This window comes from Danio rerio, chromosome 12 (genome assembly GCF_052040795.2).
Source record: "Danio rerio strain M-AB ecotype USA chromosome 12, GRCz13ab, whole genome shotgun sequence".
Taxonomy (NCBI): Eukaryota; Metazoa; Chordata; class Actinopteri; order Cypriniformes; family Danionidae; genus Danio; species Danio rerio.
Genome location: NC_141032.1, coordinates 36,161,693 through 36,187,191, shown reverse-complemented (window position 1 = coordinate 36,187,191; position 25,499 = coordinate 36,161,693). Strand labels below are relative to the sequence as shown.

The 25,499-nt window shown below is 33.9% G+C and overlaps 1 protein-coding gene across 3 annotated transcripts in view; it reads left to right on the top strand.

Moving 5' to 3' along the window:
* The window catches only part of myo15b (myosin XVB), an 82,831-nt gene that overhangs the window by 35,387 nt on the left and 21,945 nt on the right, over nt 1-25,499 (top strand). For 2 of the 3 annotated variants that reach the window (XM_087276638.1, XM_087276640.1), the window contains 19 exons: nt 5,510-5,572; nt 5,713-5,770; nt 7,357-7,481; nt 8,063-8,158; nt 8,607-8,842; nt 11,101-11,270; nt 12,199-12,271; nt 13,846-14,019; nt 15,715-15,833; nt 16,025-16,095; nt 18,810-18,888; nt 19,366-19,461; nt 19,554-19,654; nt 21,376-21,612; nt 22,918-22,996; nt 23,081-23,188; nt 23,432-23,588; nt 24,509-24,599; nt 24,703-24,913. In XM_087276638.1, the coding sequence (XP_087132764.1) occupies nt 5,510-5,572; nt 5,713-5,770; nt 7,357-7,481; nt 8,063-8,158; nt 8,607-8,842; nt 11,101-11,270; nt 12,199-12,271; nt 13,846-14,019; nt 15,715-15,833; nt 16,025-16,095; nt 18,810-18,888; nt 19,366-19,461; nt 19,554-19,654; nt 21,376-21,612; nt 22,918-22,996; nt 23,081-23,188; nt 23,432-23,588; nt 24,509-24,599; nt 24,703-24,913 (2,344 nt within the window). Of the gene's footprint in view, nt 1-4,798; nt 5,374-5,509; nt 5,573-5,712; nt 5,771-7,356; nt 7,482-8,062; nt 8,159-8,606; nt 8,843-11,100; nt 11,271-12,198; nt 12,272-13,845; nt 14,020-15,714; nt 15,834-16,024; nt 16,096-18,809; nt 18,889-19,365; nt 19,462-19,553; nt 19,655-21,375; nt 21,613-22,917; nt 22,997-23,080; nt 23,189-23,431; nt 23,589-24,508; nt 24,600-24,702; nt 24,914-25,499 lie in introns of those variants that run through there. The other variant, XM_087276639.1, reaches the window with a different exon arrangement.

Sequence of the window (25,499 nt, the reverse complement as noted above, 5' to 3'; positions counted from 1 at the left end):
AATTTTTTAAAGCTATACAAGCATTAAGAGTTTGGTTTATTGTAATTTAACTTCAAATAACTCATAATATTAATTTGATTCAACTTTAACAGACAATATACTCAACAATACTCTAAGATTTAGTCCAACAATATGTAGAAATCAATCTAAAGCCTGTGTTTATTTCACTAATGGCAACAATGAAACGCAATATAAAAGGCGGTCCGTGTATCATCCGTTCATTTGATTATTCCTTTTATTACAGAAAACGAAACATCAGAAAAACGATGAATATTTCGTTTTTCTGTTTATTCTGTAGGCAGAAAAAACGGAAACTCATCTGTTATTCTGCTTATTAACTTAAAACGAAATATTAAAACAAACACAAAACCAAAACGAAATAATGAGTCAAAAAATGGTCCGTGTACGGTCCGTGTACGTTTTGTTCATTTGTTTTCCATTTTCAAACGGAATAAAGGAAATGGAGAAAACGGCCGTTTTTCCGTTTTTCTTTTGCTCACGAGAAAACGAAAAAACGAGATTTTGGCTGGATTTTCGTTTTTTGGTTTAGGGTAGGAAAACGGATAAACGACTTTAAAATTCATTTTACACATGTAGGCGGTGCTGAAACGCCCACTTTCCTCTAATTGGTTAACCAAATCTGCGCTCGTGACGTCACCCTCAAAATAAAAGCCTTACACGCAGGCTTTTAATTATTATTATTTAATTAGGCTATATATTAACAAAGTTTACATATTCTATCATTTGAACCACACACAGTTAGCAGGCTTACATTCATTGCGTATGTATAAATTAAATAAAAACGTAAAGCAGCATTCTTAGACATTTGTCATTAAAATAAGGTCATAGTTCACTGCCAAGCTTCTTGCTGCTGTGCACCTGATGCAGAGCAAAGATAGCCATTTCCTAGGAGCACCTGGTTTGCATGATTATTTCAGAGCAAGGGCTTTATAATAATAATAATATTAATAATAATAATAATTATTATTATTATTCTTATTATTATGATGATGATGATGATTATTATTATTATTATTATTATTATTATTATTATTATTATTATTATTATTATTATTATTATTATTATCAGTTACTAGTGTTTTTATTGTTTGGTGTGTTTTTTTTTCTTTTTAATAATTGTTAGCAGAACCAGAATAAGAACACTTTGGGCCCTGCTATAAAAACAAAGGGTACCATTTGTTTTCATTTATTTCTTACTATTTTAATTATATATTGTAATTATTTATTTGATAATTAATACTATTTTATTGCAACGCCAAAGTAGGCCTGTCTTATTATTTTTTTATTATTAAATTAGCTTTTATTGTAGGCTAGATGGCAGGCTTTAAATATTTTAAATAACATTTACTCATAACCTTACTAATTCGAGAGCCGAACCTAAAAAAGTTTAAGTGCAATAAGCCTGTACAATAAATGGAGCCGCAATGCATATTTCTAGCGCATTCTTTCACTCAACAATTATTGCTGGAATAATGAAATAAATTTCAAATTAACTAATTAAACACATAGTTGATAAAAAAATTGTGTCTAGTAGTTCCGACAAACAGATGAGCTCGCTACATGTGCGTTGCGCTAATAATTTGACATTTGCTCTTCTTGAGAAAGTGCTACAGCGGGCCCTGCTATTTCACATATAAGGTTAGTGATACGTATTTTAAATTAGTATTGCACATTATTCATTTATTTTCTTGTCGGCTTAGTCCCTTTATTAATCTGGGGTCGCCACAGCGGAATGAACCGCCAACTTATTTAGCAAGTTTTTACGCAGCGGGTGCCCTTCCAGCCACAACCCATCTCTGGGAAACATCCACACATACACACACACTTATACAGTACGGACAATTTAGCCTACCCAATTCACCTGTACCGCATGTCTTTGGACTGTGGGGAAAACCAGAGCACCCGGAGGAAACCCACGCGAACGCACTACACTACTGAATTAGACACACAATCTCAAACAAAAACTTGATGCTTATTTACATTATCTAAAGTAATTTCTTACGAGGTAGGATCTGTTGTTGTATTATATATTTTCGTTTTAATATGCAAATAATTTTCTTTAATTTGTAATAGGCCTATTGTCCCTCATTGCATAAAATAACCAGCCTTTGTATTCAATATGTTTGTAAATTGTTTATCCAGTTTGACGCAAGCTAAACAACATTTTGGCCTGTTTTGCTTATTAAATGAGTGATTTTCACGGAGAAACAAATCATCCATCCACACAGTTTTGTATAGGACCTGTGTAAACAAAAATATACACTTCATCATAGCCTATAGGAAAATGTATCTGTTTAGAACCAATTTTGTGTTGTATAATTAAAAATATTAAAAATACAATAAAAATAAAAAGAAGGAATAACATTTGAAGTGCAATGCTTCAAAGATCTAATACGCTGCATGCAGAGCCAAAACAAAAACTGGTTTGTTTGTTTAATAAAATAATAAAATGAAATTAAAGTGAAATAGTTCCATAACCTGTATTATAATAGTCACCCTAGATGACAAATCATCCGTTGCGCCGGTCAGTTTCACCTTTAATCAAGAATGTGCCAGAACCAAATGAGAATATTTACAGATTACCTCGGAATGAGACCTCGGTCTGTGAAGGATGCAGAACACAGAAACTCGTTGAGAATGGAGATGCATGTTAGATGTTTTATATCCCTTTAGATATTGTAAATAAACAACAAGTTTTTCTAGAGATTGTGTCATGTCTTTTCTTTGACGCACGCGCTGAACAGTCCCGAAAAGGTGCCTTTATTTAGCCTGTAGCCTAAATAATAGTTTAGATTTTATAACATATAATGTTCCATTACTTTAAATGTATAATGTTTTTTAATATTTATGGATTATATAAAATATATAGTTTATATAAATGCGCTCTGATCATTCAAGGATCATAATGCGTTGCATATTCTTCTTATTCTTCATTAGGCTTGATCCGTCAATTGTGTATTTTATAAACTGATCGTTTATAAGGACTAAGCTATTAATAACTGTAATTCCTCGAATGGAAAAGTCTTGATTAAAGAAAAAGAGAACTTAATTCGACATATGCATATGCATATAGTAACTGCATCTGGCAGCACCGAAAATAGCAAATGCCAAGTTATTAGCGCAGCGCACAGACAGCTAGCTCGTCTAGTCTGAACCAGGGGTTTTCAAACTATTCATTGCACACCGATCCCATTGCATTTTATTTAGGATAAACCACTTATTTAAAATTAATTAATTAAAAGGTGCGTACTCTCCAATACACCACTTATAGTGTCATAATATTTATTAATTATAATTAAGATAGACACCTGACCTCCATTTAATAAACAATTTATTTGCCATACTCTGTTAATTTGAAGTTTAAAGTTTAAATCATTTATGTTAAACTTAAATTATTTAAAAACTTAAAAAGACTTAAATTTAGTCATTTAAGACATTTTAGGTCATAAGTTTACATACATTGACCGTTGCATTTAGTAGGCCTATTCTGGTCTAAATAAGCTTTTTGCATCTTAGGTGTTTACACACACAATTAAGCAGTTTATACGTACATTTAATGTTACTTTGAAATTACTTTTGATGCAATAAATAATCCTAAATAGTTGAAAGTGTTAACATATTCTTGAAATGTTATTTTATAACTATGAAATTTATTACTAAACAAAGTGAATCATTATGAATTTGCCAAGAAACAATCCACTTTACCACTGTAAAGCAATGCCCCACACTCACTAGAACGGTAGAACCTTGACTGTATGATATGTTCTGTATGTAAAATAGAGAAAATAAGCAAGATGCGCAATCTCATGTAGCCTTAGTGAAATATAGCGCGACACAGCAATGAACTAAAAATAAAACCACCCTTGAAATGCTGGCGATCTTAATTTTTTCAGCCTACACTGACTGAGAATAATGTTGCACTATTTTATTAACAAATAATTAGAATGTTTTTTTTTTCCTTCAACACATGTGCAAGTTTTTTTGCGCGGGCTTGAGCGCGAAGGCATCTATTTTCAGGTGCAAGATGCCACTTTGGGTGGCACCAGCACACTCTGCCACACCTGTGGCTATGTCCCTGCTACAATAATAATAACAACAACAACGACAAAATAATAACAAAAAATAATAATAATAAGACAGGCCTACTTTGACGTTGCAATAAAAAAGTATTAATTATCAAATAAATATTTACAATAGGCTAAAGGCATATATTAAATTAAAATAGGAGAAAATCCAATAGAAACAAATGGTACCATTTATTATAGCCCCATGCAGGGTCCAATGTGTTCTTACAACCATTGAATAACTAAGTAAATAATAATAATAACAATACTAATAATAATAGGCCTTATAATAATAATAATAATAATAATAATAATAATAATAAATTATTATTTTATACAGAGTAGGCTATTATTTAGGCCTACAATAGCTCTGAAACAATCATGTAAACCAGGTGCTCCTCGGAAATGGCTATCTTTGCTCTGCATCAGGTGCACAGCAGCAAGAAGCTTGGCAGTGAACTGTGACCTTATTTTAACGACAAATGTCTAAGAATACTGCTTTACGTTTTTATTTAATTTATACATACGCAATGAATGTAAGCCTGCTAACTGTGTGTGGTTCAAATGTTAGAATATGTAAACTTAGTTAATATATAGCCTAATTAAATAATAATAATTAAAAGCCTGCGTGTAAGGCTTTTATTTTGAGGGTGACGTCACGAGCGCAGATTTGGTTGACCAATTAGAGGAAAGTGGGCGTTTCAGCACCGCCTACATGTGTAAAATGAATTTTAAAGTCGTTTATCCGTTTTCCTACCCTAAACCAAAAAACGAAAATCCAGCCAAAATCTCGTTTTTTCGTTTTCTCGTGAGCAAAAGAAAAACGGAAAAACGGCCGTTTTCTCCATTTCCTTTATTCCGTTTGAAAATGGAAAACAAATGAACAAAACGTACACGGACCGTACACGGACCATTTTTTGACTCATTATTTCGTTTTGGTTTTGTGTTTGTTTTAATATTTCGTTTTAAGTTAATAAGCAGAATAACAGATGAGTTTCCGTTTTTTCTGCCTACAGAATAAACAGAAAAACGAAATATTCATCGTTTTTCTGATGTTTCGTTTTCCGTAATAAAAGTAATAATCAAATGAACGGATGATACACGGACCAAAGGCCTTTCAAACACAATGATAATGTTAAATGATAAGATAAAACGGGAGGTCACTCATTTGTCATGTAGTTCTTGTGCTTGGGGAGGAGCGTGGGGAGGGACGGACATTCTGGGATATAAAAGTGGCTCAGCTGCTAAGAATAGTGCTGTTTACCTTTTCATACCATGTCTCGGACAGGTAATAGAATGAATAAAAGGAATCGCCTTACAAAATAACTGTGCCGTTGTTCAGTCTGGAAAGGAATGAATTAATGTAATGCAAGACTGAGGTCAAATATTTAATGTAATGTTGTGTTTTAATTGTACTTCATCAGGAACATACTGATAGAAGCAGAGTGAAGGAAGTGGCAAAACCTACATCTAGTTCTTCGGAGATGGTGAGACTTTTTGACTTGTGCGCTCAAGGTTTCCAAGCACCTGGTTTTTATGACAGTGTGTGAATTTTTACAGTCGCTTCAGAGTAAAAGTTAATTTTGAAAATCACAGAAGAATAAAGTAGTGTGTTTTTTTTCTAAAGGATGTGGGGATATTGGAGATCCCGGCAGAACTGTCGGCCAGATTACGCAGTTCATCAGGTGAGATCCTTGCTACTTTTTGGTTTTACTTGAAATGTATAAAAAACATTACCTAATGTTTATGCTTAAATTTAAGAATTTAAAATATTTAGTCAAAAACACTGAGTGAAAGTAATGTTAAATTGTTACACATTTTGTCACCTCGGAATTATAAGTTTCTATCTGCAATCTGTATGATTTTAAGATATTGAGCTTCAAAGTTTTTGCATCCCATAGCAAACAGTATGTGTGTAACATTTTTGTTAGTGTACAGTTAGTGCATAGATGTAAAATATTCACACTTTAAAATTATTTTAAAAAGACTGAAATCAAGAGATGCTGGAGATTAATGTTTGTTACTTAAGCACATTTCCTGAAAAATAATATTGTACACAATACTGTTTCATTTTGAGGTAGGTGAGATAGAATAGAATAATACAGAATATGAACCATACATGATAATAATACCAGTAGTAGTAATAATTATAATTGAATGCAATAAAAATTTAACTATAAAATTGAAATAATTGATAAAACACAAAAAAAGAGCACAAAATGCACTAGTATTATTTTTATTTATTTTTTTTCTGTACCTTATGTCGTTCTCTTGAATTCTATACTGTTACTGTATGTTTGGTCACATAAACTGCTGCTACTACTACTACAGTATTACTATTACTACTACTACTACTACTACTACTAATAATAATAATAGGTTGTATAAAATAGATATAAAAACATTCGCAAAATTACATTAAAAACATTAAACTGGTATAATTTGATACGATAATAGTAAAGTAACTTTGCATTCTTGGGTGAAAATGTTCAAGACAAAAGCATTTACAGTTGAAGTCTGAATTATTACCCTCCCTGTTTATTTTTTCCCCAATTTCTGTTTAACAGAGAGCAGATTTTTAACATATTTCTAAACATAATAGTTTTAATAACTCATTTCTAATAACTGATTTATTTTATCTTTGCCATGATGACAAAACATAATATTTTACTAGATAAATTTTCAAGACACTTCGATACTTCTCAAAGTGACATTTAAAGGTTTAACTAGGCTAATTAGGTTAACTAGGCAGGTTAGGGTATTTAGGCAAGTTATTGTATAACAATGGTTTGTTCTGTAGACAATCAAAGAAATATTTAGCTTAAAGAGGCTAATAATTTTGACCTTAAAATTATAAAAAAAAAAAAAATGCTTTTATTCTAGCCGAAATAAAACAAATAAGACTTTCTCTAGGAAGAAAAAATATTATCAGACATACTGTGAAAAATTCCTTGCTCTGGTAAACATCATTTGGGAAATATAAAAAAAATAATAATAATTCAGAGGGGGGGCTAATACTTCTGACTTCAACTGTATATGAAACTAACATTTGTTTTACAGGATAAATGTATTTACCATCAATCCAGAAAATCCTTTTTGTGAAGGCATTAACTTTAAAAAAAAGTTACTTCAAACTTTCGTACATTTTGATGATTACCCCTACAGACTGCTCATTTACTATCTTCACACTTAAGTAAAGTTCATCTATCCAATGTAATGGATATAATTGGGCTGCGTTGATCTCAATGTGTTTTAAAACAATGTTTTTCAGGACGTTCTCAAGGCTCAGGGGTGTCAGAAGTAGCTCCGCCACAGGTCAAAGCAGACCACAAACTCTCACTGCCCTTGGATATTGACAGACATCCTTTCTCTCAATATGCCAACACAGTCCTGAAGGTAGAAATATAAGAACATGCAGATTTCTTTTCTTATTTAGTGGTCGTCTACTGTTTTTATGCGTCAGTTCAGTTTCATACATTTACTTTTACCAGATTTATCTAAAGTAACTCACAAATGAAGAAGTACTTCAGATCTTATATAAAATATATAGACGCTATGACAAATGGAAGTTAGTTTAGCACCTTATATATTTTCTTATATTTTTATTATCGAATCCTTTTCACAGGGTGTTTTAAGAGGAAAAAGCAAAGCGTGTGTTTCCTACAGGTGGTTTGTAAACCCCACTCACCAGTGTAAACCACACTCAGAATCACACAGTGTTTTCCTAGGAACATGGAGAGTTTATACGAAGGTGTTTGGTGCATATGGAGAGTAAAAAGGAAAGAGTTTGTTTTCTACAGGTGGTTTGTAAACACCACTTACCTGTGAGAAGCACACTCAGAATCGCACAATGTTTTTTTTTTTTTGGAGTATGTATTAGAGTGTCTGGTGCATATGGAGAGGAAATACTGTCTTTTCTATATGTGGTTTTGTCGAGCCCATTTGTTAAATCAGTTATTTGGTTTTTTGTTGATTAGGATGGATGGTGCCAAGCACAGGGTTATCCACTTCAGAGGCCTTTGACGTCCCTTGACCATGAGGATGCCCGTACAGCTTTGGAAATCTACAAACTGGTCAGTACGAAATTTAAAGGCATTTGATCATACATAATTTGCCTGATTATGTACAACATTTTATTCTACAAAAAATATGTTAGAATGTGTTTATTTTCTGGCTCTTTGCAGTATTTATTAAATTATTAAGTGAAACTATCTCCTTTGACTTTAATAGTATGTCAAAAATGTAAATAAGAGCTTTTAAAGTCGACTTCATCCAATGTTTAAATCGTTGTTCTAGAAATGTATGCTAATTAGTGCATATTTAATTTGATGCCTCATTAGAATATGTAAACATAACATTTTAGAAAGCTTGTAATACAAGAAATCATAACATAATCAATTAAACTGGGTAGGTATGATGATAATCAGTTAATCTTGTTTACCCAATATTTACCTGCTGTGTCTTGCTTTAACATAAACCTTCAACCTATGATTGGAGCTTGTCATCTATTTTCTTCTTTAGATCCTGCGCTTCACAGGGGACTCAGATCTGAATGGCTGGCAGGAGCAGATGTTGGGGAACTACATTGTGGAGAAGAGTCAAACTCGGCCCGGCATCAGAGATGAGATTCTAGCCCAGTTGGTTTACCTCACTTGGGATGGAGATAGACAGGAGACCAACCTGCGTGGCTGGTTACTTCTGGCCTGCTGTTTGAGTGCCTTCACACCCTCTCCTGACCTGGAGAAACCCCTGCTCAAGTACGTCCTTAGCTGTAGACATACTTAAAACAGGGCTCTTTAGAACAACAAGAGATTGTTTTCAATTAAAATATGTTTTAGAATCCAAAGCACAGAGCAATTACAGCCTTCCCTAATTGTATTTTTAAAAGAATCATTAAATATTTATATTAAACATTTTATTATATTTATATTAAATATTTACATTAAAATGACAAAATAGAAAATAACAATAAAATAATACAACATTTATTAATTTATTATTTAATATTTATAGTTGTAATATTTAACATTTTTGTTTTTTGCTGTCCCTTTGAACTCAATTATAGCGTTTAATTAACTCGACTACAAAAAAGAGATTTGATAATTATTTAATTATTTGTTAATCATCAAATAAAATAAGAAATTCATCTTTTTTTGTAGTCTAGTTAATTAACAGCAAAAAAAAAGCTAAAAAGTAAAATATTACAAATGTTTATCTTAAAATGACAAAATATAAAATAATAATAATAATAATAAAAATAATCAGGGCCTGACATTAAATTTTTTTGATTACAAGCCACTGTGGCTAGTAGTTTTTCAACATTACTAGCCACTAGCCATTTTCACTAGCCACAATTTTATTGTTAGGAAAATATATCATTTTCATTAATACATTTGACTATACATACACTTTTTATTCAACAAAGCTTTTCTTAAAAAAAAAATTAACATTTGACATTTAGAAAAGAATTATTGTCATGTGTCTATAACTATGCACAGTGATCTGTCCTGGCTAAAGGTTCCAGAAAAAAAGGGAAGTTAATCTCCTAAATCAATGTTATTGTAAAGGATGATAATTAAATCATAAATAAAAAAATAACTGTAAAAGAAAGCAGCTGAAAAGCAAACTGTGTACGATAATGAAAGGATGATTACCTGCACACGGTTAACGTTAGGCTCTTTAATAGTTTTTTCAAAGAATGGTTAAAGTGAAAGTGGAGTGAAAAACTCTTGAAAACAAGCCTCGCTTTTTGTCCAGTCTATTTGAAAAGGGAACCGATTGCATCAGTTCAGTTTCCAGGCACGGATGCTTTGCTCCAGGAAAAGTGAGCGTGCAAGCATTTAAACACAAGGGCTTCGGTGTCGCGCACACAACTAATGTGATGCACACGTCATTGCAGCCCTCGTCAGTGAGTGAGAGTCTCTCCATGCACAAAATTATCCGCTATTCACCTGCTTTCTTTTCTTTGTGTGACCACAGTTGATTTGGTCAGTCGTGCTGCTTCTTGATGGGCCTACTTATTGCCATACTTTGCTTTTAAGAAAACTACAATTAAAAGTTATTTTCAACCAGACAAAGTGGCAAGTGGGTGTGGTTGTCTAACCCCCCATAGCTGAAATCTACCCGCATATAGCGAGTTGGTGGGTGTTAATGTCAAGCCTTGAAAATAATACAAAAAATGATAATGAAAATGCAGATGTAAGGATTAAATTGATCAAATATTAATTAAATAATGTAATAATAGTAATAATTAATTATGATTACTTAAGTGAAGTTTTACAAACTAATTTCCAAAGGAGCATGTGATATGATTGCTCGCGGCGGGTCTCTCATCAGCAATATTACAATCAGATCAATCCAATCCTACAATAAATCACCTTTCTGCCTTATTTTCAGTTTGGGAGAACTGAGCATCCACTCCATCTCCTCCTTTTCCTGTTTCATCTCCTTTTCGAGAGGGAGCTCTCGAGACCTATCTGGTCTTGGACCCTATTACATGCTAATTGACTAGGCAGGAGCCCTAAGCTCAATTATCTCCGAGCTAAGGGTTCTCTCCCGGGACAGCATGCCAAACCTGCTAATAGTGTGAAGAAATATCTAAGTGTGAACTTTAGAAATACAATTAAAGAGCCCATATAATGCATTTAAAATATTTTAGTTTTGAGGTCTCCAGCAACATTTTGATATGCATGCGAGGTCAAAAAACACTTTCATTGTCTTTTAATATGCATTTATTTTTACCTAATTATCCCAACGACTTCCATATGATTCATTCAGCGATTAATTTGTTCCCAAACGCCTTCTTAAAATAGCGCGATGCTAATCTGCGCTGACTGTTCGATGACCCAGTCTGTTGTGATTGATCGACTGCGTTCAGTGTGAGACAGAGAGAAATGCCCAGCACGGCTTATCAACATTGTTGAAGTAGTCAGAGTGCAGAGTGTATGTGTGAGCCCAATGCAGGAGTATAAATAAAATTAAAACCAGAGTTTTTTTGTTTTTTTTTGGTCATCAGGTATGTGTCAGATCGGGGTCCCGGTGAATACCGCTCTCTATGTCAACACAAGCTTCTCACGTCCCTCCCGTTGCCCTCACCAGCCTGCAGACGCCACCCGCCCACTCAACTGGAGTGGACAGCCAATCAGAGGAAAGGAAAGATGGTGCTTGAGGTCAACACTTTCAATGGTGAAGAAAGCTGAACACATGAGCTCTTATCTGATAACTGGAGTTAAGATCTTCTTACACCAAGACCTGTAAACTGTAATGATAATGTGGGCGCAGCAGTGAGCTAATCATCCGCTTAAAGGGATAGTTTACCATACTATCTATTTTTTACTCAATCTCCATTTGTTCTGAACTTGTTAGAGAACTTGTAATATGTTTTTATGTCGATCACCGAAAAAGGATATTTTTAAAAATGTTTGAAATCAGCAGCCATTGATTTCCATTTATTTCCTACTATGGATGTCAGTGGCTACCTGTTTCCAACATTCTTTAGAATAACTTGGTTTGAGGTTAACCAATGAAAGAAACTTGTAAAGGTTTAGAAATACTCGAGGTGAAATAAATGGTGAATATATTTTAATTTCTGGGTGAACTGTCCCTTTAAACTCAGGATGGACTTTGATTGGCTGGCAGTGCTTTAATTGTTAACCAGCTGGAAAAACTATTTCAAAGTGATACCTGTGTTGTTTTTTCTGTGTTTTTTTTATTATAGTTATGTGGATTTCACTTTTCTTTTCAATTATATCTTCAAAATTATTTATCCCAGTGTGAACAGGCCTTTTGCACTGTTCAATTCAGAGGACTAAATGATATTAAAACCGTTCAAGTATAACTAAACGATAAAAGTATTAACTTGATACTTTACCCAGAAAATGAAACCTTTGTCATCATTTCTTTACCATCATCTTGATCCAAACCAGTTTGAGTTTTCTTCTACTGGTGAATGCCCAAAAATATATGTTTTAAAGAAAGTTAGGAACTGTTAGCCCTTGACTTTCATAGTATTTTTTCCTACTGTGTATATCAGTGGCTTCAAGTTTCCAACATTCTTTTAAATGAGTTTTTAAATGAGTTTTTTTTTTTGACTTTTTTTTTTTTTTTTTTTCAGAGGAAAAGTTAGCAGTGGAGGTGGAGTCTTGGACAACAGGAGAAGAGCTGGCCTCTTGGATTCTTAGCTACAGGTAAGACAATTGATGAATATATTTTGTCTGAGAAACTCAAAACATTTACTGTAGGTCATACATTTTCCCACATACTGTAGTTCTCATAATTAAAAGAGGTATATTTTGTAAGACCTTTAAAATATTTTTCCTACAGGTGGTTTTTAAACCCCACTCACTTGTGTGAATATTTCATTATCGTGCATGATTGGGATCTTATAATGAAAATTGGGCATACTATGCACCTAATTGTAAACCTCATTGTTGTAATTAAATGTATGCATACACATTCATTAATTAATTCATTTTTTAAAAATAAGTATTTTTTATCATTTATATGTCATTTATTGTATGTTTTTTTTTTCATTTATTTATTTGTTTATTTATAGAAATATGTTTTCAAATAGCGTTGTTATTCTGCTACGTTTCAGCTTTGCAATATATTTGCCACCAAAATCCAAAGATAAACAAAGTGTAGTAAACAAAATATTATACGATTAAATTAATTCAAGAGTTCACACTGATTATTGATTATAAAGCAAGTTTCATCCTCGAGCCTGGGGCTCATAAGATCCTCGAGCCCAGAGCTCCCTCACATTTGCATTGTGAGAGGGGAGTTTTACCTCAGGTAGGTCTCGAGAACACCCCCCCCCCTTTTTTTATTTTATTTTTATTGCTAATATATATAGATTTATATATAGAGATATACTGCTGGTTAATAGCTCGACTATATTGCTAATTTATATTGATCAATTCACTTATTACACATGTTTTTGGACTGTGGGAGGAAACCGGGGAAACCCACACGAACGCAGAGAGAACATTTAAACTCCGCACAGAAATGATAAATTGTCACCTTGGAATAATAAGTTCTATCTGCGCTCTGAATGATTTTGAGATATTGAGCAAAGTTTTTGCATTCCATAGCAAATAGTATGTGTGTAACATTTGCTTTTTTTTAAAAAAAAGTCTTAATGTAAACAACTTTTGAAAAAACATCTCACAATGGAAATAAGTTGTCATTTAATAAGAATATGTCAATAACACAATTTTGACAATAATGCCAGATAGAACCTTATAATTCTAAGGTGACGAACTGGCCTGTTTAGGGTTTGACTTTGAACCAGTGACATTCTTGCTGTGAGGCAGCAGTGCTAACCACTGGGCAACTGTGCTGCCCTATAAAAGGAAAGGTGGAGGAGTAGGGGTGGAACAGGAGATTCTATAAGGCGAAGATAACTAAAGTAAGAAACTGGTTATTTATAGTGAGCTAGGGATCATCTGATTGGTGAATCATGCATTAGTTAATGCGGGACCAGCTGTGACCAATCATAAGCATGTTCTCCTCTTGAAATTAGTTTATAAATAAACTTCACTTAAATATGATGTATTAAAAATGTGATAATGATATTATATTTGAATATGCAGAGCTAAATTCAAGACCATGAAAGGTCCTAATTGACTTTGTAAAATCCATATAAGATATATAATTAAATAATTTTTTCACAAGTTAGTACATTAGTGTACTTTACACATTACAGTTATAGTCCATCACTCTTTATTCAATTTTTAATATCCCATTTTCTTTCCCTCAGAGGTCTGTCTAATGCTACACAGGGCTGGTCCGTGTCTCTCCTGGCCGACGAGGGGTGGACGGACCTGACAGGCTGTGATTTTGTGATGGATCTGTTGGCTGGAGTGGAGTCTGATGTGCCCATGCGTCACCCGCCTACGGAGAATGATTACCTATTCAGTGACACCAGTGACAGGTGCGGCTTGCAGAGCTCAATGCTCACAGTTCACTAAAAGTATCATAACAATATAATGCTGTTTCCGGGTCCAAGCTTATACATTTTTGAATGGGAAGAAAAATCTCTCATTACGAAACTGATACTGCCTGTCCTTGATTCTGATTGGTTGAGCCATGTTTTAAGCTGTTATATGACCCTAATGACCTGAGTGATCTGTTAGGTTTGTATTCAGTGAGCATATCTGTAAAGTATTGAGGTCCTAGGGCATTTATTGATTTATATACAAGTAGTAATACTTTAAAATGTATTCTGAATGTAACTGGGAGCCAGTGTAAAGACCTGAGGACAGGTGTAATGTGCTCTGATTTCCTGGTTCTGGTCAGAATCCTGGCAGCTGTGTTCTAGATGAGCTGCAACTGCCTGATTGTCTTTTTGGGAAGGCTAGTGAGGAGGCTGTTACAGTAATCCACCCTACTGCTGATAAAAGCAGTTTCTCTAAGTCCTCACTAGTAAACAAAGCATCTAATTCTTTCGATCAAACATTTTGGACTTCCGTTGTTGAAACTCTCTCTGTGGCTCTGATTCTGTGCTATAAGCCAAAGAAACTGTTGCATTTGTTTTATTTTGTGAAGCCTTGTTATGTATATGGATTAACCATTTTATAAAAAGAAATAAACCCCATGAAGCTGTGGTTTACAGTGAATTGATCACCGCTGTTATAAATGCACTGCAAACCATGGCTTCTTGGGGTTTATTGCTTTAATGTGTGATTTGACCAGGGGTCATAAACACACATTAAAGTAAATATTTTACAAGATCATGGTGTTCATTCTGGACCTGCTGCAGCCCAGACACCGATATATTAGTTATTTATAAAGTCTTAGATCCCTACAATCAGGATTTCTGTTAGTATTACAGCACATTGCGAGTGTATATTAGTATCATTTGTTCTCTTTTGGCATCTGATAAACTGTGGCATGTCATGTCAGACCTAAATCAACACATTTTTTTTGGAAAAGGCTCGTTTTACAGCTCCCCTGAAGTTAAACAGCTGATTTTTACCATTTTTCAATCCATTCAGCTGATCTCCAGGTCTGGTGTTAGCACTTTTAGCTTAGCTTTTAGCATGAATCATTAAATCTTATTAGACCATTAGCATCTCACTTAAAGTAAAAGAGTTTGCGTAATGTACCTTTTTAAAGCTTGACTCTTTTGTAGTTGCATTGTGTACTAAGACAGACAGAAAATGAAAGTTGCTATTTTTAAGGCTGATATGGCTAGGAACTTTACTCCCATTCTCACATAATAATCAAGGAGCTTTGCTGCCATATGGCTTCAGCAGGTGTTATTACTCATCACTCTATTACTCACCACCAGCTGTGGACTATTTTCAAGCGCCGTGCAATATCACTGCGCCAACTTGATTATTACATCAGAATGAGAGTATAGTTCCTAGCCATAGCAATCTAGAAACCTTTGACTTTTCCATCGATCTTAGTACACAATGTCACTACAGAAGAGAGTGAGATGCTAATGGTCTAATCTGATTCAATGATCTATGCTAAGCTAAGCTAAAAGTGCTTCCATCAGACCCAGAGATCAGCTGGATGGATTCAAATATGGTATAACTCAACTTTTTAACTCTAGGCAAGTTGTAAAATTAATATTCCTTTAACAAGTACGTTAACAAATCCTTTTATTTCTTATTGTCAGGATGGAAACCACAGACATTGATGCGTTTATTCCTCCTGCTCCCTCGATGCAAGCCCCTGGTCTGCCCTCATTTGAAGCATCTCATTGGAACACGTATGAACCCTTGTCCACTTACCAGGGTGAGCAACCAACCATTACTAGCAAACAGACAGTAAATTCTGAGTTATTGTTCTCTCATAGCTTTGCACAGGGATGATCAAAGAAATGAGAGTGAATGAAATGTACAGTACGAGGGTTGGGACGTGTCTCGCCCTGCAGAGCAAATAAAACGATTTTATATAGGACGCTCCTGAGATATTGTTTCTTGTAGGATCTCAGGGTCGGCAGATGGATTCGTATGTTGATGACATCTTTGATCCTGTGTTTGATCACGGTCCTCCGGTCAGTATGGCCCTGTTTAAATCTGTAGTGTTACTTTAAGGTTCTAATACAGCTGATTTGAGTCTGGGTTATTGTACATAACGGTAACACTTTAAAATAAGGTTGTTAGTTTTCCTTCGGCTTAGTGCCTTTGTTCATTAGGGGTCGCCACAGCAGAATGAATCGCCAACTTTTCTAGCATATGTTTTACACAGTGGATACCCTTCCAGCTGCAACCCTGTACTGGGAAACACCCATACACACTCATTCACTCACATACACTACAGCCTATTGAGTTTATTAAATTCACCTATAGCGCATGTCTTTGGACTTGTGGGGAAACCGGAGCACCCTGAGGAAACCCACGCCAACATGGGGAGAACATGAAAACTCCACACAGAAATGCCAACTGACCCAGCCAGGACTCGAACCAGCAACCTTCTTGCTATCCACTGAGCCACAGTGTCACCCTAAAATAAGGTTGTATTATGGTTAATGAATGTATTTACTAACATAATCAAACAATAAATTATACATTTATTACAGTATTTATTCATCCTAGTTAACATTAGTTATTGGAAACAAAGTAGTTCACTGTTCATTCATGTTAACTCACAGTACATTAACTAATCTTAACAAGAATAAATTTGGATTTTAATAGTGCATTACTAGATTTTAAATAAGTATTGTTGGTAAAACTTTAGTTTAGGTCACAATACATGGTATTAACTACTGGCTTATTACCTGCCTATTATTAGGATATTAACTGTTTATTAGTAGTTATAAAGTATGAGCTTATCCTGCATACCAAATACTACCTAAAACCTACCAAAAACACCCAGCTTCTACCTTACTAACTCTTAATTAACAGCTAATGAACAGTTTATTAATCTACTAGTGTTAGTTAATGGTTTGTTAATACTGTGACCTAAAATAAAGTGTTACCGTATTGTTATATTAATATTTAATGTTAGTAAAGACATTAACTAATAAAGACTTATTATCATATTATATAAGTTTGACCATAAATGTGACCAAAATAGGAACTTAAAACCATAAAACTAAAATATTTGTTGTTGAATTTAATAAAACAAAAGTTTTCTGAAAAACCTGTAATGTATAATCCATTTAAGTTGTGGTAATGAGTATTTAAGTAGCTCATTACCTTCAACACTGAGTTCAAAAGTCTTTTCAAATGAGTAGAATTAACTTTCAGTCAATTTTGAGTTAACTAGACTCATTTCATTTGATAAAGTGGACTGTTGAGTTTTACAGTGTATACATATTTCCTCTAAATCCTATAATTGTTTTTCCTTTTTATACTTTTTCTCAGTAAATTTGTGAAAAATTACTATAACCAAAAACTAAATTCAAATACAAATAAAAAAATTATATAAACATATTCTAAAAAGTGGGCGGTGTAGTGGCGCAGTAGGTAGTGCTTTCACCTCACAGCAAGAAGGTTGCTGGTTCGAGCCTCGGTTAGGTCAGTTGGCATTTCTGTGTGGAGTTTGTATGTTCTCACTGCGTTTTCGTGGGTTTCCTCCGGGTGCTCTGGTTTCCCCCACAGACCAAACGCATACAGTACAGGTGAATTGGGTAGGCTAAATTGTCCGTAGTGTATGAGTGTGTATGGATGTTTCCTAGAGATGGGTTCCAGCTGGAAGGGCATCCGCTGTGTAAAACATATGCTGGATAAGTTGGTGGTTCATTCCGCTGTGGTGACCCCAGAATAATAAAGGGACTAAGCCAGAAAGAAAATGAATGAATGAATATTCTAAAAGTTGAATAACTATATAGATTTATTTAATAATATATTTGCTTTATTTGTTGTTTATGGAGATATATTGTTCTACATATCTGTTTTATCAATATTTTACCCTGTTTAAAGATTTTTTTATGTGTTCAAATAAGGTCAAGTGAAAGAAAGGAAACATTTAATCACATAAGGCTTGACTTACACTCTATATACATCATTATCTTAATAATTTACTAGGGCCAGGCAGAATCTGCAGACATTTTTTGTTGTTTCTGCACAGAATTTTGAAAAAATCTGCAGATTTATGCAGAATTTAGGAGTATCGTAAATAAAATTTAATTTATAAAATAAAAAATAATACCTTTTTACCTTTTTTTAAATTTTTACAATGCAAATCCAATTTAATCCACTTATTTGGTAAACAAAGCAAGTCTCTCATATAATATATCTACTAAACGACATATTGTTACTTTACACACTGTATTGTAAATAAATCATATGAGCATTTTCATATTAGTCAATATTATTACTAAATGAATTTAAAAACTGAATAAAAGTAAATTTACACACATTTACACAAGTAAATAAATAGACTCAATGATGGGCTAAAAATCTGCACACGCAGATTCTGTGTGGAACTACTCATAGCAAATGAATTGCAACTATGTTTTTTTATCACATAAAATCTATTGAACTTATTATTGAACTTATTAAAATTAATTTGTATGACTTTCCCCTAAGATACTGTAATTTATGCATGATACAGTTATAATATGTATTTTTGTAAATTAATGTCACCTGCATGAGCACCAGCACATGTTCGGCATACATACATATATTGTTATCATTCATTAAGCCAGCAAGGATTATGCAGCTTTGCCACTTATTAACTCTGAGATCTGCTTGTATTGCCTGTTATCTCGGCGTTCTAGCCTGAGGTCTTTTTATCTGCATTTTATTTGTTTTTTATTGACAGGACTTTGACCGCATGGCCATGCTGAATCGCAGAATGAGAGGTGGAGGAGGTATGATGCCCAGCATGTACACCGGAGCAGGTACAGTTGTATATCTGCGTGTAGTCTTCAACAGATACTCATCATTAATCAGAGCTGGGTTGTTTATGATGGGAAAATGTATTACAGTTTAATAGCAGCGAATACAATTTTATGATAATAATATTTACAATTATATATTCTATTAATGTTTTATTTTATATATTTTATATTAAATATTAGATTATTAATGATATTTTATTTATATATTATAAGTTAAATATGTTACTACTATTAATTCACACACATTTATTCTTTATTTTTTGCATTTAATTAATTCATATTTACATTCATCAAGATTTATATTTAATATTTTTTATTGTTTAAAATGTGTTATTTATGTATTTATTTATTGCATTTTCATTTGTATTTTTATTTATTAATATTTATTTATTTTCCTTTTTGTGCACTATCCATGTTCCAAACACAAGCCATTATATCCCCTATATGACACTATGCTTTATTTTGGGACTGAACTAGGAATGCCAATGAATCCTGCCATGGCTGGCTATGGTGCCACACCAATGATGCCAAACATGATGCCCGCTACCATGCCCATGATGCAGCCCATGCCACGTAAGCCCATCCCTGATGCTCGCATAGTCCTTTTCTAATAGAATGATCTGTAAAGTCCTCACCCTTCTCCTACTGCTTGTTTTGGATTGCAGCTATGATGATGCCAACTGCCATGCCTCAAGCCATGCCTGCTGTCAACCCACAGCAAATGGATCAACAGCAGGCGTTCATCAACCAACAGGCCCTGCTTTTGGTGAGTTCAACAGTCCAAGCACATTTCATTCATTCATTTTGCTTCTGATTAGTCCCGTATTTATCAGAGGTTCTGACAGCTGAATGAACTGCCAACTATTTCAGCATGTTTTACCCAGCGGATGACTTTCCAGCCGCAACTCACTGAAAAACACCCATACACACTTAATCAAACACACAATCATACACTACGGCAAATTTAGTTCATGCAATTGACTTATAATGCATGTGTTTGGAACGAGGGGGAGGAAACCAATGTGAACATAGGAAGAACATGCAAACTCCACACAGAAATGTCAACTGGCCCAGCTGGGACTCGAACCAGCAATTTTGCTGTGAGGCGACAGTGCTAACCACTGAACCACCATGCCGCCAAGCACATTTCAAACGTGCAACTACAAAGCATACTAAAATTTAACAGTGCCTTTTAGACTTAACAAGTCATTTCAACTTCAATTCAACTGACTTGAAACATCAAGCTGAATCTTGTTGAAACTGTTGGAACATGATTAACTTATTTTGCTAAGTTAAAAAAAATGTCATCATGACATTTATTAAAAACAACAAATTCCTTCTTATAAATCCAAAAAAAGTGTCTGGGAAATTATATAAAAATAATAATAATAAATTATAGTACATTTTATTTAGGATGCTCTTTTCTTAAACTCAATGTTTAAAAGAATTTTGTAAAATATATTTAGCCTTTGTCCCTTTCTCCCCTGAACACATTTTTGTGAGTGAATTTTTATGATAATTGTGTATTTATGATGATTGTGTATGCCTGATTTACTTGTTTGGAAACTTTTTTTTTGATCAGTCATGATGAGTTATACATTTAGAATGACATAATAAAATCTAAGTTATGTCAGGGGTGTTGATGCTGATAATTCTCAGATTAGATGTTTTTTTCATTTTATGCCTTGATATATTTAAATGAAAATTCTCATCAATATTGTAAAAAAAAAACACACACAAAAAAACATTTGTTTTGCATCATCATCGTCACTGCTGATATTAATTACATAACATTACAATGATATTGTGTTGTCAGTAGACCAGTAGTACTTTGAGACATGTTTATCTCTTGCATGCAGTGTCACCTACATTCAGTCTCATACATTTCCTCCATTAAACAGAAAAAAAATGCTCTAAAAACAATTGCAAAATCAGAGACTGAATACTTCATGCTATTTTGAAGTCCAACAATATCAATATTGTGCATTTTCATTACTGCGATGTATTAAATGATTGCACTGCAAAAAAAGCTTTTCTTACTTAGATTTTTTGTCTTGTTTCTAGTCCAAATATCTAATCATTCTTACATCAAGAAGCCTTTTCTTGACAAGCAAACCACATTGGGTGGTTTTAAGAAATAATATTCTTAAATTAAGTGAGTTTTTTCTCAAAACAAGCTAAATAATCTTCCAATGGGGTAAGCAAAATAATCTCACGTCAAAAGAAAAAACAAGACTATTTTGCTTATCCTATTGGCAGATTATTTAGCTTGTTTTAATTTTGTCATATTATTTCTGAAAACAAGACTTGTCTAGAAAATGCTTCTTCATGTAAGAATCTTTAAATATTTGGACTAAAAAAAGACAAAAAAAGTTAAAGAAAACATTTTTGCAGTGTGAATATTGCCATGTTTACTTGAAAATATATATATGGAACCGCATAAAGTGTTACAATTTTCAACACAGAAACCTCTTTTTTTTCTGGCAGGCTCAGCAAATGACCATGCAGGCAATGTCACTGTCTCAGAAACAGCAGCAGGATGAGATGCGCAGGCGTGAGTCACAGAGACAGTCCCCACGCCAGCGGCGGCGCTCTCCTCCACACGCACGCTCACCGTCACGCTCACCTTCACCCAAACCTCGAAGCCGCCCCCAGAGCCAAAGAACCAATCATCAGACCCCCAAACAAGCCCCAGAGCCCCTTCCAAAACCCCGCAGCCCTGAGGTACACCAATAAAACTCACCTGTTTCCTTTTACTCAATCCACATGCCAATAGTGAATTTCAAAATTATGGGAAGGGAACTTCCTTTGAAAAGAACTGGAACAAATCATTTTAAATGGGTTTAATGGGATGCTGTTGTTGTTTAACATTCAAATTTCGACTATTCAAATTTCTATAGGCCAGATTTGGGCCACTCTGTGATGTCATTAAGACCAGAAAGTAATTCTTGTTGACCAAATGAGTAACTTGTTGTATTTTTTTTTTTTAAAGATGGAATATCTCCCTTTGGAATGGACCTGTAATTTGTAACTCTTTGAATCTTTTTTTATGTCCAAACATGCACACTGGCTAACATTCAAAAAGTGAAAAGCATAATAGGACCCCTTTAAATAAAGATAAGGTTGTGATACAAATAGTCTGTGTGCACTTTGAAAAACTGAATGAGAGGTACATTTGGCTTAATGCTTTGTTTTTATCCATCGTGAAAATATCTTTACTTTTGGTATTTTAATGTGACATAAGTAGCACAAGCATATTTGTGGCTAAAACTCTTTTGCATTCAGTTGTAATATTCAATGCATTCTGCATTGCTGCAGAATGACTTGATTTGAATCTTTTGGGTTATTCATAGTCATTTGTTAATTCTAATAAGTTTTGTTGTCAATATCAGATGGATGAACGGTGAGGAGAATAATGACACCTTTTTAATGAACAGAAGTTACTCCCTTAATTCACACAATGCATCATGAAAAGTGTGGGTATACAGTGCTCATCATATATGAGTAAACCCCCCACACATCTCTCATGTAAATTAATATTGTTTATAGGAAGCTTTACAATATTATATTTGTGCAGATACATTAGATTAGTCAGTACTGAAACCAAATCTGGAGCTATTCTAGCAAAATAACTTACAATAATGGTTAAAAAATTAGGAGCCCAAATTTATAAGTTAGAGAAAAATATTAAAAACAAATTTTAAAAAGAGAAAAAATCAAGAGAAACAAAAAAATATTTACAATTTTGTTGAAATGTTGTAGTTTGTATTTTTTGCAGTATTTTGCATGAATTTAAATGTATTATCTTTTTATTTCTAAATATGTTTGGTGACTAAAATATTATTTTAATAAATATATCTGTTTAATAAATCAGTTTTGTTCAAATGCACCAAAATATATTACATATATTCACTGAGAAATGCATAAAAATATTCATTTTCAAAATGGGGTGTACTCGTATATGCTGAGCACAATATAGGGATTGATTGTTTCAACTCTTTAAATCTTAATGTGTTCTTTAATTACCAGCCTGTGACTGAGAGGGATCTTAGGGCCCCAGAAGATCACGGGTCTTTCAAAGAAAAGAGGGATTTTTTTCAAAAGATTGGTGAGTGTGCAAATCTGAATCCTTAAAATTGCTCAATTAAGGCAAAATGGCATTACAGATTTTCACTACCTTTGTGCATCACAGGTACGTCAGACACACGACCAAAGCCTGCGCCAAAGGTTGCGAAGCCACTGATATATGCCAATCCACCTGTGTCCCAACCCAAATCACCACCTCCAGTAAAGACTCAAGGTCAGACGTTTTTTTTATTCTGCTAAATCATCATTACAAACAAAATTAATTACCAAAAGTGTGACATAAAAGCTAAATATATTTTATCAATGTGTATTTTGAGGGTACAAAAAAATATTTTTTTAATTGTTTATCTCTTCTGGGATTAAAAAACTTCCCAAATGAGATATAACTGGTGTCTCCTCTGTTTATATCTCTGTCATCATACAAAAAAACTATAACTGAAAACTCTTTTTTGCACAGTGAAACCTCTTCCAGAACCTCCTCAAATCCAAAAATCTGGACGAGAATCTCTAGAACCCACATCTCCTAAACCAGAGCCAACCAGTAACATAAGAGAAATCATCAAGCAGTACCAAAACCGGCCCAATCCAGAACCTAAAGCCTACGAGCCTGTCAGGTGGGTCACAAATCGACTCTACTTACTATAGCTCTCCAGTTCCCAAAAGGTAAAATCAAATCTGGCATAATAGTTTTTCTTGCTGTGTTCTTTTGCATTACATACAGTTGAAGTCAGAATTATTAGCCCCCCTTTAATTTTTTTCTTTTTTAAATATTTTCCAAATGATGTTTAACAGAGAAAGAAATTTTTACAGTATGTCTGATAATATTTTTTCTTCTGGAGAAAGTCTTATTTGTTTTATTTTGACTAGAATAAAATCAGTTTTTCATTTTTTAAACGATTTTAAGGTCAAAATTATTAGCCTCTTTAAGGTAATATTTTTTTCGATAGCCTACAGAACAAACTATCATTATATAATAACTTGCATAATGACCCTAATCTGCCTAGTTAACCTAATTAACCTAGTCAAGCCTTTAAGTGTCACTTTAAGCTGTATAGATTGTCCTGAAAAAATATTATTTACTGTCATCATGGCAAAGATAAAATAAATCAGTTATTATAAATGAGTTATTAAAACTATTATGTTTAGAAATGTGTTGAAAAAATCTGCTCTCTGTTAAACAGAAATTGAGGAAAAAAATAAACAGGGGAGCTAATAATTCAGGCGGGTTAATAAATATGACTTCAACTGTTTGTATTCTAGTAGTATATTATATAGTAGTAACGTAGTGTTTTAATTTCCTACTCTGGAAGTTAATGGGTAAAAGTTTCCAACAATTTAAGAAAAAGCTGTTTGTGTTCAACAGAAGAAAAAATATATATAATGTAGATAGCAACGATAACTGCGAGTTTCATTAATTTAATACAACCTCTGCTGGTACTGAATGTTTGCACAATGTTCTGTCTCTTGACATTTTTATCTAAGAGTGATTTCCAGGTGTTAAAACGAATAAAATTAAAGGATTTGTTCTACACAGGGTTCCGGCCAAGCAATTTCTCAAGAAAAATGACCCCAAAGACGAGGCACTAGCCATTCTCAAATCTCAGGGCCCTGTCAGTCATCAGAAGGTAGACGATATTGAACCAAATGAGATGTCATAATGTAGTGCTTTAATTGATAATTTGAGAATGCAGAAATTGATTGTGACTCTTGTATGTGTTTGTGCTGCAGAAACAGTGGGTAGAGAAGCCCCCTTCACCCCCTCAGCAGCTTGAGTCCCGTGGGCCTCGCTCCATCTCCAATAGCATGAAACAGAAGCAGCTTTCGCTAGCTGATCTGTTCGGTTCTCAGCGCTCTCGGCCTCTGCCTCGTGCTCGTGAATCCATACCTTCTCCACCGCCCCCCATCCCCGACCCACCGAGACAGCCTGCACCTGCTCTCAGTAAGACATTTGCATAATATTCAGTATGGCGCATCTGTAAAAGCAGTGCATGTAGTGTTTCAGATATGTCTAAAAGGGGTCTTTTATGCACTTTTAATGTCCTTTAGTGTGAACTTGCTTTTTGAAAAGGTTCCGCCCTCTTTTGAATAGGAGGCGGGGACTGAACAAAAACAGATTTACGTGATGATATAATTGACCTTAAAGTCCAAGTGAAATCAAAATTCATTCATTCATTTTCTTCTTCCTAGTTCCGTATTTATCAGGGGTCGCCACTGCAGAATGAACTGCCAACTATTCCGACATATGTTTTATGCAGCCGATGCCCTTCCAGCCTCAACCCATTACTGGGAAACAATCATACACTTTCACATTAACACACACATTCATACACGACGGCAAATTTAGTTAATCCAAATAAATTTAGGTTATATGGGACTTGAGTCAGCGATCTTCTTGCTGTGAGGCAACAGTGCTAACCACTGAGTCACCATGCAACCAGAAATCAAAATTTACAATGTTTATTTTGATAGCTCACGTTGTTATTCTTTAAATGAATTATTAATTAGTGCAAGTAAATCCGCTGAAG